At 42.4% G+C, this 17,297-nt stretch overlaps 1 protein-coding gene across 3 annotated transcripts in view; it reads left to right on the forward strand.

The window, feature by feature from the left end:
* The window catches only part of LOC146809243 (sialoadhesin-like), a 506,671-nt gene extending 503,274 nt beyond the window's left edge, over positions 1–3,397 (forward strand). For all 3 annotated transcript variants that reach the window (XM_085616069.1, XM_085616068.1, XM_085616071.1), the window contains one exon: positions 3,170–3,397. In XM_085616069.1, the coding sequence (XP_085472195.1) occupies positions 3,170–3,256 (87 nt within the window). In that variant the 3' untranslated portion in view covers positions 3,257–3,397. The remainder of the gene's footprint in view (positions 1–3,169) is intronic.
* Positions 3,398–17,297: the final 13,900 nt, after the last annotated feature.

A 17,297-nucleotide genomic window follows, 5' to 3' on the forward strand; every position in this document is an offset into this window, starting at 1 on the left:
GGCAATGAGACATGCTCTGAGCATACAAAAAGAATATACTGCTTTCTTGATTCTAGAATTTCTTTAATTAATTTAGTACCTGGACCTTTCCATTTATTCATAAGCAATTCAGTCAATATGTCAGGTAAGGGACCAGGGTCCGAATGCTGACTCCGATATAGTATAATGAGTTGTTGAATCATATAAATCCCAGCTAACCTCTGTTCATCTGGGGTGAGATTCAAAAATGTGCGTACTACTGTCTCATCACTATATTTTCCGGGACTGTCCACCCAATGGACAGCTGCCCTTGCTAAATCTTGTTCATCCATAGAATCGAGAAAATGATAACCCCTTCGTTCTCGGAGTAGTTTGTCGGCGGTTTGGAACGAATGCTCGTTAGACCTTATATTAATTATAGGTATTTGGAAATTCCTGTCATTATCTGGACATATTGGACGTATTGAGTCAGTATGACATCTAATCTGATTTCTATTACAAGATCTTCCTCTACCTACATAGGCTATGGTGTCCGACTGTCCTGCGGGCAGTCCTGACCCTTCATCCTCGCTTTGTTCGAACTCGTCTGTCTCTAATCTCTCTTCGTGTAAGCATTCTATTTCTTTACGGATCTTTCGGCACATGGCTATTATACAATTTTGCTTATCGTGTCTCCCTTCTGATATATTCTGGCTCCACCTTGTAAGAATTTGCATTGCATCCGGATCTACCCCCGGTCGGTCTTGATTTCTGATCACACAGTTTATGAGGAAACGTAACAGTTCCCCCTGTATCTCTACTTTCTGGTATTCCATAGCTCTGTAAATACATTCTGGATCTCGCCCTGTTTGGACAAAATGGTATATTTTATCTAGATGCGCAGTCATTCCTGGTAACTTCGCTAAATACGCTGCGGCTCGTCTGATACGTAATGATGCCAGGATCATTTCGTCATCTATACCGGGCACCGGGTCATATCTACAATCCACAAGAAGTTCTTTAAGCGCACGGGCACTTACGAATTTGGGTGTACGTGAATGCGCTGACTCTTGAAAAGTAAGTTTATTTATTCTAGGTGGCGTAGAAAAAATATTGGTAGCACCTCCCGTGGCCCCCTCTGGGGCGTCGGGTGTGAAAGGATTCGTTGAACGTGACACAGCAACTATAGGTGTGGACTCAGCTATAGAAGTACCTGTAGCAGATGCAGAAACAGATGTGCTTGCCGGAACTTGTGACTCGATTTGTTGCTGTAGGGATACGGGTGCTGGATCTTGGCATTGGACCTCCCTGGTATGCGGTCTATGTGGGGCGGAATTAGCATACTCGGGAGCTGCGTCATCTAAATATGAGGAAAGAAAAACATCTTCTGCGGTTCTAGGATGCCCCTTAGGATGTACCTTGATTGGGAATAATGGGGGTGGCAAGTCTTTCGGTATCTCTGGAGTAGCCTTAGGTAATCCTTCGGCTAGAAGGGGATACATACCATTCATAAGGGCATTTCTTTGTCTGTCTACTTGTTCTGATTTCACTCGGATACCTTCCTCAATTAATAGATTTTCTTGATCTTTGTTTGAACTTTCTTTACTCTTCTCTTCCTGTCTACGTGCTTTTTCTGTACGTCTATGAGATTCTTTACGCCATAACTCAACGGCGTCCTTCTGTGACTGTCTGACTTTCCTTTTCCATAACTCTTCCTCGACTTTCATGATGCACTCTGCATCCCAGGTTCCCGCTGCGGGCCACCTCTGACTTTCTGGTAATCCCTTGGTGTGGTCTACCCATAAATCATCAGTGATGTCATCAGTGGTGTCATCAGTGAGGTCACTGATCATGTCATGAGTGATGTAATATGTGAGGTCATAAGTAGTGCATTGCTGGGGGCGAGAAATAGTTAGCTCACTAACTATAAAGGCTGAATTTCATTGGTTTTGTACGAGTGACACCTGAGCCTAACTGTAACATCCGTCCCTGTAACCTTTGTTTTTTTCAGTGAACATATAAATATATATTCATGTTACCAAACATGTCTTAACAACCTGTTGATGAAAGTACTATAAATCACAAATTCATGGAAGCAAGATCCAAAATAATAAAGTTCATCTGTATGTTTAGCAGGGTCCCCCTTCTGAGATTCTTTGACAATCTGGCCATCGAAATCCTTTCTTTGAGCCCTCTGTTGTGTGAAGAGATTTGAAGGAATGTTTTTTTTAGCACCACAGAATCATTACTGAGAGTTTGGGTAGAACAAGATCCAACAAGACTCCACAAAATATTAGCAAATCTGGTATTGGTTGCCACTCACAAGACAAGAAAGAAATATGGGCCAGCCCAGATCCTCTGACTGCTTAATGATGGTGTATGGCGAATGATTTGTGCTTGGGGGCAGAGCAGGTTGTTTATGCATGCTGGAAGAGAAGATCTGAAAACATCTACATTCAGTACTTTGGCCTTGACCTATCTCCCATTGGGGTTTCTCTGTGGAAAGTGAGGGGCAGGCTCATGTCCATGGGTTAGCTCAATGTGTAGTATTGTCTTTAATGACCACAGCATGCCGGTATCAATGTGGCCCCTGAAAATTGAAGCTAGAATATTGAGATTTAGAAATATCCAGGACAAACTATCAAAGGTCATTAAGTATAGACTTTCCATACCTAACTCCCCATATATTTACCTTGAAAATATAAATCTCTTAGGTACGTAGATGTGGAGTTAAGAATAGAAAATCTATTCTTACTCTTTATGCACCTACATTTGATGTTCTGGTCTTTGATATTTTCTCTACATTCTTGTACCATGGTAGTCATATCCTCCATACTCAGTAGTAAGACTGTCGGTATCCGTGACCTTTGTTGGATGATTTAGGGTGCAGGATCGTTACACAGTCACAATGCTAATCTATAATTAGTAAAGGTTTTTGTCGTTCTAACAAATGGAAACAAATCAATAGTAGTTGTCGCAAAGTAATTCAAGCCCACGTGATGCCCTCCTCTTTTGCTGTGATGAGTAAGGACCCTCTTGTTGACGATAAGGTGTTATTAAAAACAAACTTTTGTAATGCCTCCAACCTATGTGCAATATTCACCACCTGCCATCCACTAGTCATATGCAATGTGAATATTGTGAGCCATTGTCGACTACAAACATATAAATGATTTCACACAAACCTTCATGCGTGTTTTTAATTTCTTAGAGTAAGCCAAATGAGTGCCAGGAATCCGAGTACCAAAGTTTGCAACAAGCAGGATCAGAATATGACACACTCAAAATGCAAGCATGAGCAGCCACCGACGCTGTATTTTACTTCCATAAAAGCTGACGCTGCATCTTCTACCTGGTGTACAATTCAAGAAGCAACGCTTATGGGTTTGATTTGCAATTGCATTGTGTTGTTTGATTAAAATGATTCCCTTAATGCTAACCGTGCCTATGTATGTTGTGAGAACTATTGACAAGTGTTTACACTCAATAAAAACTTAGCCTTTAACCCCTTCGGTGCTCATGACGGAACGGTTCCGTCATGAGCCACGGTTGAGCTGTGCTCATGACGGAACCGTTCCGTCATGACCACGCCCGCGCAAGATTCCGTCAGCACAGCGGCGGAATCTGCGCAGCATAGAAGGGGTTAACCAGAAGTGTGTGCATCTGGAAATCATTTTTCGTGATTTATTAGGTGCAAAGCCTGCAGGTCTATAAAAATGTATGTTATGTTTTCCATGATTAATCATTAATGCTTGTGACTAAGTAGAAAGATTTGTGTTCCTTTAACAATTCATGGAGAGGAACATTTAGTTAAAATGTCTATACTCCCTAAACTAACTTTTGACTTTAACACTGTTCCACTTAGCTTTGCTAAAGAAAATATCACTTGTATTCTATAGCCTTATATGGGGATCAAATTAAGCAAGATTAGCATGAAACAAAACTGAGAAAAAGCCTGATTGGCGGGGGGGGGGGGCAGGGGGGGGGAGGATTTTAGCACTTCCAGATACTCAGCATTATCAATAAGCTATTTAATGTAAACATTTTAGAATACTGCTTTCTCACTCAGATCATTCATGCAGAGTTATACTATACTGTATAATGAAATGGTAAGCTACATTGGCCCAGAAATGTCCATGTCCACGTTTGAAACATTCAAATGACAGATACTTGTAAAGCGCGCCCCCACCCGAAAGTGGGTTAATGCCAAGCTGTGGAGACCGGAGCTCTACCAAGCCTGAATCAAAAGCATCAGGTTTAAATGCGCTTAATAAAAAGAGGACGATTCTCATTGCTTTTAATCTCATTTGGTAATACATTTCACAATTCCGCCATGAAGAAGGAAAATGATTCCCTTCCCTATGTGCTCCGTTTGCATCCCTCCTGCTATGGTATAACAGTAGGTTTCTAGAGACTTAACAGCCAAACCTCGCAATGAAGAAACGTGGGCCCAGATGTGTAAATATCAGGGTTTGCAACTCGTACATTGTAATTTTTAGCGACTCGCAATTTGCGAGTCACAAAACCTGATGTACAACAGTATCTGAGACACTGTCTGAGATTCCCAAATGAGTTGCAAGGGACCTGCCTCATCAGTATTCATGAGACAGGTTGTAATTTGCGACCCATTGGAAATGGCCGGCACTCACAGGGATGGTGGCCTGCTGGGGTCAGCAGACCAGCATGTGACCGCTTTTTAAATAAAGCAGTTTTTTTAAATGCAGCACATTTTCCTTTAAGGAAAGCATGAGTTTTCTTTTAATTTTTTCAGAGGGAGCAGTGGTTCGTGGGACCACAGCCTGCTCTGAAAAAATTGTTGGTGCCCCTATTCACAAAGGGGTAAGGGATCCCTTGGAGAATCCGTCCCGATTGAAAATGACTTACCACCAATTTGTAATTGGTGTTAAACTGCAAACGTTTTGTGACTGCATTCAAGGTTGCAAAACATTCCTACATACCAGTGTGACTCACTTCGAAGTACGCCCCTTCCTGATAGTGATTCGCAAACCCTATTTTGCGAGTCGGTAATAGGTTACCGACTTACAAAATAGGGTTGGTACATTTGAAAATGCATTTCACCAGTTGCAAATGGCCCAATGGGCCATTTGAGACCGAAAAAATGCATCATCCATCTGGCCCCTGGTCTGGTCTCATGAAGAGCTTTATGGGCCATGCAGAAATCTTTAAACATAGACCTCTTCTGGACCGTAAGCAATACAGTGTTTTCTTAGCTTCCAAAATAGACTGATGTTGAGGTATACAAACAATGAGCTGAGCTGCCCCATTTTGAACCACATGAAGTCTAGAACACGGCTGAATAGTTCCCAGGTAAAGGGCACTACAATAATGAAGACATGAGACTATCAGTGTTTGAATTACTGTCCTGTGAGAGACAACAGTTATGAAAGTGAAGATCTTTTCAAAAGACATGCAGTGTAAAAAACATGTTGCCGAAACTTGATTTTTTCAATGCCTTAGGATCTGCAGAAGGCTTTTTAATAAGTGGAATTATAGTAGCTTCTTTCCAAACTTGTGGAAAAATCGCTGTCTCTATCACATGGTTATAGAGTGAGGTGAGGTTCCTAGTAATAGTCCTGGTGTTAGATGTGGGGAGGACAGGGATCTATTGGCATGCCTGATTTAGAAGTCAGAAGCGATTCTCTTACGTGGGGTACCGACAGTGGGGAGAATTTCTGAAGTACTGTACCCTGAGTGTTTAAAGCTCTATCATTTAAGATTTTCCTGAGGTCAGGAAATGTGTCCACTGGAAAATCTACAAAAATAGCCTCATATTTAAAAAAACAGACACCTGATTGCACATGGATTGGGATGGAGAGTAGGCTGGCTAACTGGAGATGACAGCCGCTAAACCACTGCAAGTTAATCCTTAATGGGACCTTTGGAGTAAGTAACTAGTTTTTTTTCTTAAAGGTGAGCAATTTATATCCGCATATGGCTTCTCTATATATGACTTTGTCCTCAGCTAAGTCATTTTTCCTCCATCTCTGTTCTAGCCCTCGACATTTCTGATTTGGGCTCTCAAACTGCTTGAATACCAATACCGGTAGGACTAGACCTAGCAAAGGAGCTCAGTGCATTATATTCAAAGGTAAAGAAAGCAGCCTCACAGTAGGGGTACTCCTGATTAGAAACAGAAACTTTAAAGGTGTCCTGAAAACCGACCTCTAACTCACCCCCACGCTTATTTCGCTGATCCTGTCGGTCATTTTTGCATTATGAATACAATCTATGGGTATGTATGAGTCTGTACAAATCCCGTAAATTCAAACCTACCATGCTCTAGCAACTTGGTGTTTAAAAGAAAACAGGGGATATGTTCTGCCTTTTTTGCAAAGTTAAAGGAATTATTAGCCTGGGAAATACTACACTTAGGCAAATAGGAGTTACCTTAGAAGCCTGCTTCCTCAAAGGGGAACAATTAAACTGATACACACTGATTTTACATTTCCCACCATTATATAAGGTTTTGGGGTTCATAGACAGGCAACATGCCTCAGACTTATTGAAGGTATTGAGCTCATAGAAGGCTTGTGTAGAATAAGTGACCCGCAATGAGGCAGCTCTGTTCCAAATGCCCTGAATCCGGGAGTTAAGAGTTGTCCAGGCATGATAGGCAGAGTTCGGCTAGCCTTCAGTGCACATTCTGTGTGCCAGCAGTGTTTGACATGAGGGTGGTCTTCCTTCAAACCTTTTGCCGTCAGCTTCCTATTTTTCTGAAGTCATTTTTGCTAGCCTTAGGACTCTGTGCCCCCTACCACCACTAACCAGTGCTAACGTGCTTGTGCTCACTCCTTAAAAGATGGTAGCATTGGCTTTCATCTAATTGGCAGATTTGGTTTACGCATAAGCCCCTTGGCAAGTGGAACACCATATAACTAGGGCTTGTAAATTACATGCTATTGGTGGGCCTGCAGCACGTATTCGGCCACCAACTTATGTAGCCCCTTAAAACATGTCTCCTGTCTGCAATTGCAACCTGAATGCAGTTTTAAACTGCTGATTCATCTTGGCAATATACCTCCCTGGACAAGCCTTAAACTCCCCTTTTATTGGGCAGGGTGCATTGTAATTAAAAGGTTGGACACTAACCTTCAAGTTTTGCATTTCCTGGTAGTGAAAAACACCTAAATTTGTTTTTCACTACTATGAAGCCTTCCTCTCCCACAGGACATTGGGTCGCGTTATTAAATGTATTTGATTGGGAACAGGTAAGTATTTTACATTTAGTGTCTGAGAAATTGTAATTAAAAATCCTCTATAATGGTCAGGTCGGATTTTAAGTTACAATTTTGAAAATTCCACTTTTAGGAAATTGGCATTTTCCCACCCTAGACTATTTTGTGCCTGAAGCCTGTTCCTGGATCATACGACTGGGTATAGTTAGCAGTTGGTCTTTGTATATACCTCCGAGACAGCCACACAACAGAGGGATTAAGTGTGCCTAGATGGGCCATAATTGGCAGGGTGGCAGGGTGGAGCTCTGCACAGGCTCACTTGCAAGTCAATAGGCTGTTCCCTGACTTCACACAAAAAACGTCACACTAACCCATTGTGCCTGTAGCCAAGCTGGAGCCAGGCCAGGAAGGACTGCTTTCTTGCCTGAAGCCTATTTTGAACCCTCAGAGGCCTTCCCTGCTGCTTGAGCCCTGTTCTGCTGCTTGAAGCCAGAACTACCAAAGTGACTGCAATTGCTAGCTTGCTGGTCTCTGATCAGTGCCTCAGAAACAGAAAAGGATCAAACCATCTTGAACCCGCACCTCAACTAGTGAGTACTGACCCTTCAAGTGATGCCTCTCCAGTCTTTAGAGGAGGTGCTAAAGATGCCCAGATAGCCAAAATCCCAAATTTGGGACTTAGAACATTTTTGGCTAAAGATGTGCTCTGAGAGCCGAGAGGAGACCCGGACCTACCTGCTTGTCGCTCAGCCAAGGTGCATCGCCCGTCTGTCTGACCTCGCAGCAGCTCCCTCAATGTTCTTTTGCACAGCAACTAATCCTGTTCAGTGGGTCGTCGCAGAAGGGGTTTCCAGCATCATGGAGCGCTCATCGGCTACAGCCTACAACCCCGTCCCGCTGGAGATTTTGATTTTCCAAAAAAGAGGTTAAGTCCAAATGTAGAATCTTCCCCCCATTTTCATTAGGGGTGGGCGGAATTTGCAAAATCCACTTTTGCAAATTATCGCGAAAATGTTAAAAATTATCGCAAACACGCGGAAATATCGCGAAGATACGGAAGTTTTTTTCCAGCATGACCGCGAGATTTTCTGCATGGTTGCGGCTCGCCAACTTACCCATGTGGTTGCTCGCGGGCGCGGCCATCTTGTTTTCAGTTGTCTCGCGGTGCATGATCGCAAGAAGAAAGACATGATCGCGGGACGCATGACGTCACTGTGGGCGCGAACTGTCACGAGACAGCGCAAATAGCTAAAAACAATACAATATCTCATGGAGAACGCGACCGGATCAAGAAAACTTGTCGGCGAACGCAGGGATTCAGGTAAGGCGATCGCGCGCGCGCGAGAATGTATTATTTTACAGCGCGAGCAAGAACCAAATTATCGCTAAGCTGCGGAATGCAGAAATTTTTACATTTTCCCGCTTTTCGCGGAACGCGAAAATGTCAAATTATCGCAATTTCCGCGAACGGAACGAAATTTTAGCCCAGGCCTAATTTTCATCCAGCGGCTTCCTGATGTTGACGTCTCCACCTCGGAAACCTTCTGCAGCCTTACCCCACTTAACTTTACCTTCTCAGACATTTTCCCACTTCATTTCTTCTAAGTTCAAAGGTAAGCGAAGCTCAGACCCAATCCACTCCTTGTATCTGACTTCTGCTCCATCGCTGTTGGCCATAAACGTTCAACTTTGACCCGTTCTTGCTTGACTAGATGTCTGTGGTTGATACTTTGATGCTTTAGGTGCTAGTTTTCACCTTAAAATATAAACATTAATTTATCAGGTTCAACTGATTGGGTTTTTTCTTGTTTTGGCACTTGATGTACGACCAAGGAATTTGCGACTCGCAAATTGTGTCGCAATAGAGACTCGCAATTTGCGAGTCATAAATTGGCACGTACAACAGTGTCTGTGACACTGATTGCGATTCCCAATGGGGTCGCAAATTGCATGCCTCATGCATATTAATGAGGCACTCGCAATTTGTGACCCCATTGGGAATGGCTGACCATCCCAGATATGGTGGCCTGCTGGGCTCAGCAGACCTCCATGTCTGGGACTGCTTTTAAATAAAGCATTTTTTGTTTATGCAGCCCGTTTTCCTTGAAGGAAAACGGGATGCATTTAAAAAAAGAAAAATGAAACGATTTCATTTTATTTTTCAAGGGCAGTTAGTGGTCCCTGGGACCACTGCCTGCCCCTGAAAAATATTTTTCCCTGCATTTGCATAGGGTAAGGGGACACGTGGGGACCCCTTCCCATTTGCGACTGCATTACCACCCTCTTGAAGAGGGCAGTAAATTGTGAGTGTTTGCGGTTGCAAAACATTCTTACATATGGTTGCGAGTTGCAATTAGGAAGGGACACCCTTGGAACGCCCCTTCTTAATTGTGAGTCGCAAATCCTATTTAGCGAGTTGCAAATAAATTGCGTCTCGCTAAATAGGGTTTGAACATGGAAGTGTAGGTTTTTGCATGCGCAAACTGGTCGAACATCTGGCTCTTGGTGTCAAATCATTTATTCAAATTGACTCTATTTTTCTAAATTGGTGTGAGATGTTTCCTGCGTCGTGTTTTCACTTTATTGCTTTTGTGCGCTGCATAAATGCTTCACACATTGCTGCTACGTTAAACCTCAATACTTTCAAGCCAAGTTGCCAGAGGGTTAAGCACCAGTTAATTTAGTGACAGGGATTGTCGCTGTTGCTTGAGCAGGGTTTTCACCCCACTCAACCAACAACCCAATTTCTCACAAGCAGCATACCCACTGCGCATATTTTCTGCATGGATGTTATGTTATGTTAACATTATTTATAAAGCACAAGTACACCAGTTCGTTTCTTTGCACTGTCTATAGGAATGATCAGATGTGGGTCAACAGCCATGTTTGAGGTTAATCATATGCCTGGGTAAACAGCAATGTTTTGATCAGTTTCCTGAATCTCAGGAGATCTGTACAGGATCTGATGTCAAGGGGCAGGGCGTTCCAAAAGTGAGGAGCCAGTACCGTGAATCTGCTGCCACCTAACCGCTTTGATTTATAGTACGGGTTGACCAGTGAGTTTGTGTGGGTTGATTGCAAATTGCAGGTGGGTCTGTTTCTCTGAATGATATTGGAGATTAATTCTGGGCATGTGCCATGTGACGATTTGAAAATAAGACAGCAGTTTTTGAAGGCGCAGCATTGGAATATGGGGAGCCAATGTAGCTTCTTCATGAGAGGGAAAGCATGTTGCCATCTAGGCTGATGATAAATCAGTCTTGCAGCTTGGTTCTGCATGAATTGCAGTCTCTTTTACAGATATAATGGCAGGCTGAAGTATAGGGAGTTCGCATAATTTATGTGAGATATGACCAGGGCTAGAACCACCAAGGCTTCCCTAGTGAGAAGTCAGTTGATTGTGACTCCAAAGCTCTTAGCTGAGGAGGATGGAGTAGGGCGAGAGCCCAGCTCAGCTGGCCAGAAGTGTGGGCTCCAGAGATTGCAGATGCCACCTATCAGGATCAGCTTGGTTTTATCTGGATTACATTTTAAATGATTGCTGTTGATACAGTTACGGATATGCAGCATGGTGGCTTGGAATTCGGATATGGAGTCGGTGTATTGTCGATGGAAAATATTTATTGCAGGTCGTCTGCATAATTAAATGTGCTCACATTTCTTTCTCTTAGGGAAGTAGATACAAGTTATATAGGTGCAGGGACAATGAAGCAACCCTGGGGTACACCGCTCGTAATCTTCATATTAGGTGCAGTAAAGTGAGAGAGGCAAACAGACTGGAAACGGTCCTCCAAAAAGGACGTGATCCAGCTGAGAGCCGACCCCTGGATACCTGCTTCCCTGACACGATCTACCAGGATACCATGGTCAACCATGTCAAAGGCTGCTGACAGGTCCAATAACACTAAGGCCTTAGGGAGTGCCCCTGTCTGTATCCCTCCGCAGCTCATCCAATTTAGTCAACATTACTATCTGAGTTTAGTGTGCAGGTTGGAAGCCTGCTTCTTTGGGGTCCAGATAATGAGACTGTTCAATAAATGAGCAAAGGCAGTTTGCCACATAGGATACCAATACCTAAGCTAGGAAAGGGAGAAGGGAAATGGGGCGGTAGTTCATCTGGGTCAGGGAATCTGCCCCAGGTTTTTTTAAAAGGGGAACTATGATGGCTTTTATAGCCCTGAGTTAATGATTCGTTTATGCGAAAAAGAGCAGCCTCAGAATTTGCAGTGAAAACTTCTTTTAAGATGTGGGGATGACAAATATCAGAAGGGGATCCAGATTTAACTTTGGACAGAAGCTCCAAAAGGGTATCTCTGCTGATTGCCGGAAAGTGATGGAGGAGGCAGGTGTTTCGTTAGTAATGCCTCATGAGCATGGCTAGCATGAATGTTGGCTTTAATTGAGGTGACTTTGTCGATAAAAAAGGTATTCAATGAATTGCAGAGTGCCTAAGAAGGGGTGGATTTTATAGTAACTCTATCAGGATTAGATAACTCATTGACAATTGTGAATATTTCTTTTGATTTATTGGTGGAACTCAGGATCTTAAAGGAGAAGTAGGTGGCCTTAGTAGATTGAATGAATTTTTTCTATTCCTCAGGCTGAGCTCGGTAAGTCTCTTTTTTATCGCGAGACTCATTCAGTCTCTAATTCCTTTCAGTTTGGCATAGGGCTAGTTTTTGAGTTTTTAAAGCTTCTGAGAACAAACGCTGGGCCTCGTGACGCCTGGCTGTTTTTATTGTCCTCAGGTGGTCATATTCGTTACTAGCTGCTGTGAGCCATACAGTGATGTTTTCCTCACTTAGGTCAACAGAAGGCTGATTGGCGGGAACAGCATTCGCTGGTGAGCTGCAGAAGGCATTAATGTTGATGTTGTTTCAGCTTCTTGCCATGATTCCTCATTTTACTAGAGCATTACTTGTCTTCGTATTGTGAATACAGTGGCTGAACTTCACAGGATTCAGACATCTCCTAAACAGCAGTGTGCTGTGGAAGGAAAATAAACCTGGGCAGCAGTGTATTGAGCAGCATGAGAAATGTCTTGATGGACAGCTCGATGCAGACTAGAGGCTGCACAGACATTCTCCTCTAGTGTTTAAAAAGCCTACCATGTCCAAGGGATGTGACTTCTCCCGTGGTGCAGCGTTGTGTACAAATCAAAGGGGAATAAAATAAAGGTACAAACAGGAGTCCAGCTTCCCCCACTTACCCTTAAAGGCCTGGAAAAGCAAAACAAACTAGGAAAAATGTGAGACCAATGGGACTGAACGTGATTAGACTGATGAAGTCACTTGATGTACTCAATGTTGTTGAAGACCAATAGTGTGGTACTAAGAAATGTTACTGTAGGTGAGATTGATGATTGTGCTGTGTGTACTACATTCCACTGTTGTTTTATATGAACTTTGTTATATGTAAAACGTATACATTAAGCTGGAAAAACTAAAACTAAAACATGAGTGCACTTCATAAAAGAAACCAAATTTAAGGAGAACCCGCACCCAGCTCAAATCTCTGGTGTAGAATTAGACAGATATTCTTTATAATAATGGCTTAGCACCAATGTATGGAATACAAGCTATGTCTTCCCTTGTTAAAAAGCAGGGATTAGCGATAGGTCATACATGTGTTAGGACCCTTGCTTAATAGCTTTGATTGTAATAAAAGAAAAGACTGCAGGGCCTTTATGTAGGCTCAAATATGTCCAATTGTCGTCACAGTGGACCACACAAGACTGTCATACACAGGAACTGATGGAGTGGAAGTATCGTTTTTGCATTTTTCTCATGTGTAGGGGTGCATCATAATCATGTTTAGAGTGCACCCGCATATAATCCTGTCTTGTAAATGTGAGTGTTAGAATTGTGAACTGTGTTAATATATCTACGTGACATATCTTAGTTTATTGACGAGTAGTGTGAAGAGTTAATGTAGGAAATATAGTAGCAGGAAACGCTAACATGAAGAAACCGTGTTGTGAAGCTTGACACTACCGGTGTACTAGATGTGTTCAATAATAATACTTTCTATAATTAGGTAAAATGTGTTAGTCAAAATGCTAAATTAATTATGCCCCTAGTAATGTTTAAATTATCTGTTCTTATGTTAGCCTAAGCTGTGGGCCTGAATTGCAACCCTGACAAACTCGCTTTCGTATTTCCCACGTTTTGCATTGCCGGTGGAGAAGCATTTTTTAGGCAAAGTAATGTCTTTGTTTTAGCAGCTAAGCAAGGCGAGAAGAACTTACAATTTCAAGGTTTTGAGGCGATAAGGAAAGGTTGGTTTCACATGGGAGAAGGCTTGGGAACCAAGGACGGATTGTTGCAATAAGGTGTACATGGAGAACATCCTGGAAAAGTACACTTATGACTGTACCCATTGTGGAGTACGTGCAAGAAGTGCATCATGGGAATTCTACCTCTGCATAACTGGCTTTTGGAATTAGAGAGAGTGTCCCACATCTTCCTTGCCCTTGGAGAGGGAATATCTCAGAACTAGCTCTTCCTCTTGTGATTGTGGCTGTATGCTGCTTGACCCGTCTCAACAGTGGAGAGACTTCTTAGGAAGACTTCCAGACTGACACCTTTTTTCTCCTGATCTGAAATGCTTGCTTATTAATATAGGGATGTCAGTTTTGCAATAGAGTAGAGATAGATTTAAATGCTCTTCATTCATGAGCCCTTGATGCAGGGAAATTTGGACTCTTTCTTCATGATTGACTGTATCCTCCTTCTCGAGCTAATTGTTCTATTCACTCTGCACCATCAGAATTGGGTGCATAAATTTGGTTTTGGGCTATTTCCTTTGTATTTTGTTGAGGTGTGTTTATGTTCAGTTATTTTTGGCTTTGTAATTCAACTTGACTAACTTTCCACAATTGTCCCTTGGTTATTACGTATCGGGAAGCAGGGTTTCTGAATTGTCTATGCATTAATTGATTTTCTCCCCTTGACACATTCATGCTGCTTAAAAGACCCATCAGAATGTGTTTCTAAGAAAGTTCCAGGATTACTAGGAATGGCCCTTTCAGACTTGTAGTGTTGGAAAATGGGTTACTGGTTGACTGGGATGTGAGCCATAATCGTAGTCAGGGTAAGGTACAAGCAAATGCCACACTAGATTAGTGAAATAGATATTCATTTAATAAATAAAACGAGACAAAAATGACAAAGATCCAATCAATAGAATGGGAGTTATGAATTTGTAAAGAATAAACTGTTAAATAGAGCCTAAAAACATAAATAGCCAATCTGGGATATCTGGTCATTCTGGAACGGGTCAAATTCAAAGGTTTGATTGGGCCCGGGCTGTATGTAGTCCCAGATTAGCCCCACTGAGGGTTCACCTACTCAAGTTTTGTGCCACAAGTCTCATTCGTATGGAAGGAGCTCGCTGGAAGCAAGGAGAGCTTCGCTGGTGGTGATAGATATGGCATGAAGAGCATGTCAGGTGTCGCAGACAGGCAGATTGGTGCTTCGTGTTGACAGTCCACGCAGTTCCGATAAGAACAGGCTCGTTCATGGTAATGAACAGCCCAAAAACCTGAATTTAAGAGCGTAGGAGCAAAATAAAGGGCCCAGGACCTGAGAGGCGCCTCTTGGGCATCAGGAACTCATTGAAGACGGGTCCAGGAGATGAGGAGAACCTGTTATGTCCCCATAGGTCAGTACAGGAGGTCAGCGATCTAGCCCGTTGAGTCACTTTGGCATCCAGGGTTCAAGATGAAGTTGCAGGTCCAGTTCTTCTTCTCCAGGGAAGGGAGAAGTAGGTAGCACAGCAAGACAGCAGCTCCTTCAAACTCTAGAATCTTGCCCCATAATGCTTTGCTGTGCCTTTGGTTGGCATTGTAGTTTTGCCCATAACTTTGCTTGGGGTGGTCCTAGGAGGAAGGGACCACCACTGAATCATTCAGCATAATATGCTCTTTGTGTTCAAGGCATCTCCTTGGTCATCCCCCTAGATTAGGGGTGATCCGAAAATCATCACCTGTCTCATTGCCTAATATTTTCACTTTTGTGAATTGGTTATATGCTTTTCAGCATGTAAAGGTTAAGTTGCTTTTCAGCATGTAAAGGTTAAGTTGTTTTATCAAAGGGTTGTGGATGCAGTAGCTAACTCTGCTACGTGGTGAGTAGAAATTTTTGCATGAATTCCGTGTTTTTAATGTAATTCGTAGTTAACAAATCTCCGCAACCTCCGCTAGCGGTGCGGAGTTCATTGCCCACGGTTACCAATGTTACCATGTTTTAAAGAGTGAGCACATCACCTGTAGCACTGGTTAGAAGTGGTAAAGTGCGCAGAGTCCTAATGCCTGCAAAAATGAGATAAGATAAAATAGAGGAGCAAAGCAAAAGGTCGGGGAAAAGATCACTCTATGACTGACTGGTCTAACATTTAGGAACAGGAAGAGGCACCAGGAAGTCACTTCTCAAAAGGGTTTCTACATTGTACTGGGAGCTATTCATGGCTGAGGACACCAAATTAAAAGCTGTGGCAAAAAATGATAGATGGAATGCGGAATAAAACAAACAATCACCCCCAGTCAAGAGATCTGCCATAAATCCATTGTTATATTGTTCACTACTCCATCCCACTTGGACCCAGTCATATGCAAATCAGTCTTGACCCTGCTCCTCATTGAAACAGTCCGGACCAAACTGCCAAGCCGGGTCCTCCCAAGACCGGAAACAGGCATTCTGAGACCGGTTTCAGGGTATCACCCCTCATCAGCTAGGTTAGCTTGAATATAGTGGGAAGGGTATGCCCAGACGTGGGCCCCGCGCTCTCCATGCCACTGGAGTCAATCTAGCCTGGCTGATGAGTGGTAAAACCCCAAAACCGGTCCAAGGATGCTTGTTGCTGGTCCAGGGAGGGCCTGGCTTGGCAGTTCAGGATGGACTGTTCCTACTGGGAGCAGGGTCAAGACTGATTTGAATATGGCTGGGTCCAAGTTGGAATGGCATGGCGAGCAAATAAACAATGAATTTAACCCAGATATGTGACTGGGGGAAGAATATTTGATTTGTTCAGTGTTCTGTCCATCATATGTTCTTTTTGCACCAAATTAGAAGCAGCCTACATTCTGCGAGGAGGATATCTGCCTAGGCCAGAGTTGGAAAACCTATGGTGGGCATTTAATGAAAAATCACATCTATAATCCATTTAGAATTTATAAGACTGCATATAAATTGGACACATTTTCTAATGAAAATGTTTCCTGGTGTAAGAGGTGTGGCATGTAGAAAGCCAATAATGTACATATGTTTGTGAGTTGCAAGGGGCTCACTTTGTTTTGGGACAAAGTACGTAATATAACATTTCCTATCTTCCTTTTGAGGAACCCGGTTAGCCCACATTTAATTATTTTTTGGGACTGATGAAACTATAATTGCTTGCTTACAATCTACACAGAAAAAAATCAATTATTAACTATTCTTCTAGCAAGACTTAAAATCTATAAAGAGTGGATATTATCCCCCAAAAATATATATTGTTAACATAACAATAGTAAATGTATGTTTATAGACATATGATACCATCAGATATGTGTAGAAAATTAGATAATGTCAAAAAAACATGTATTGATACACAGAGAGGATAATGGTTGTCAATAAAAGTAATAACAGTGAGAGAGATTATATGAAGAATGTGAATATATAAGCTGGAAGGTGGTCAATATAGTACTTTTTAATATAGGGCAAATAGAACAATGTTTAAAAGATTGGAGAAAAAACACAACAAGACTCAGGGAAACTGAAGGAAAGGTTACAAAGAACATACTTCAGCGAAAAGGAGTGGACAGATTGAAATAATAAGTCATGAAAGAAGGTAACCAGCTGTTCCTGGGATGATGTCGGAAAGTCTAACATAAGAAACTGAAAGAAACTTAAAGGAATTGGAAAGTTTAAGGTAAGAAAGTGAATTGATGAAAAGTGAGGAAAGTGAGTCATTGCCAAAGATAAGGCAAAAAACAAATAGAAGTTTCTGGTGGATTAAGTTGAACAGTTTTAGAACTAGCAATTAATGGCAAATGTAGTAATTAGTATTGCTTCCTGATTGGTAGATCCACCATTTATGGCTCTCTGAGGCCTCTTAGAAAGGATCCACAGATCCACTGATCCATCAGATCTACAAACCAATGGC

The sequence above is a fragment of the Triturus cristatus genome, chromosome 7 (genome assembly GCF_964204655.1).
Source record: "Triturus cristatus chromosome 7, aTriCri1.1, whole genome shotgun sequence".
NCBI lineage: Eukaryota > Metazoa > Chordata > Amphibia > Caudata > Salamandridae > Triturus > Triturus cristatus.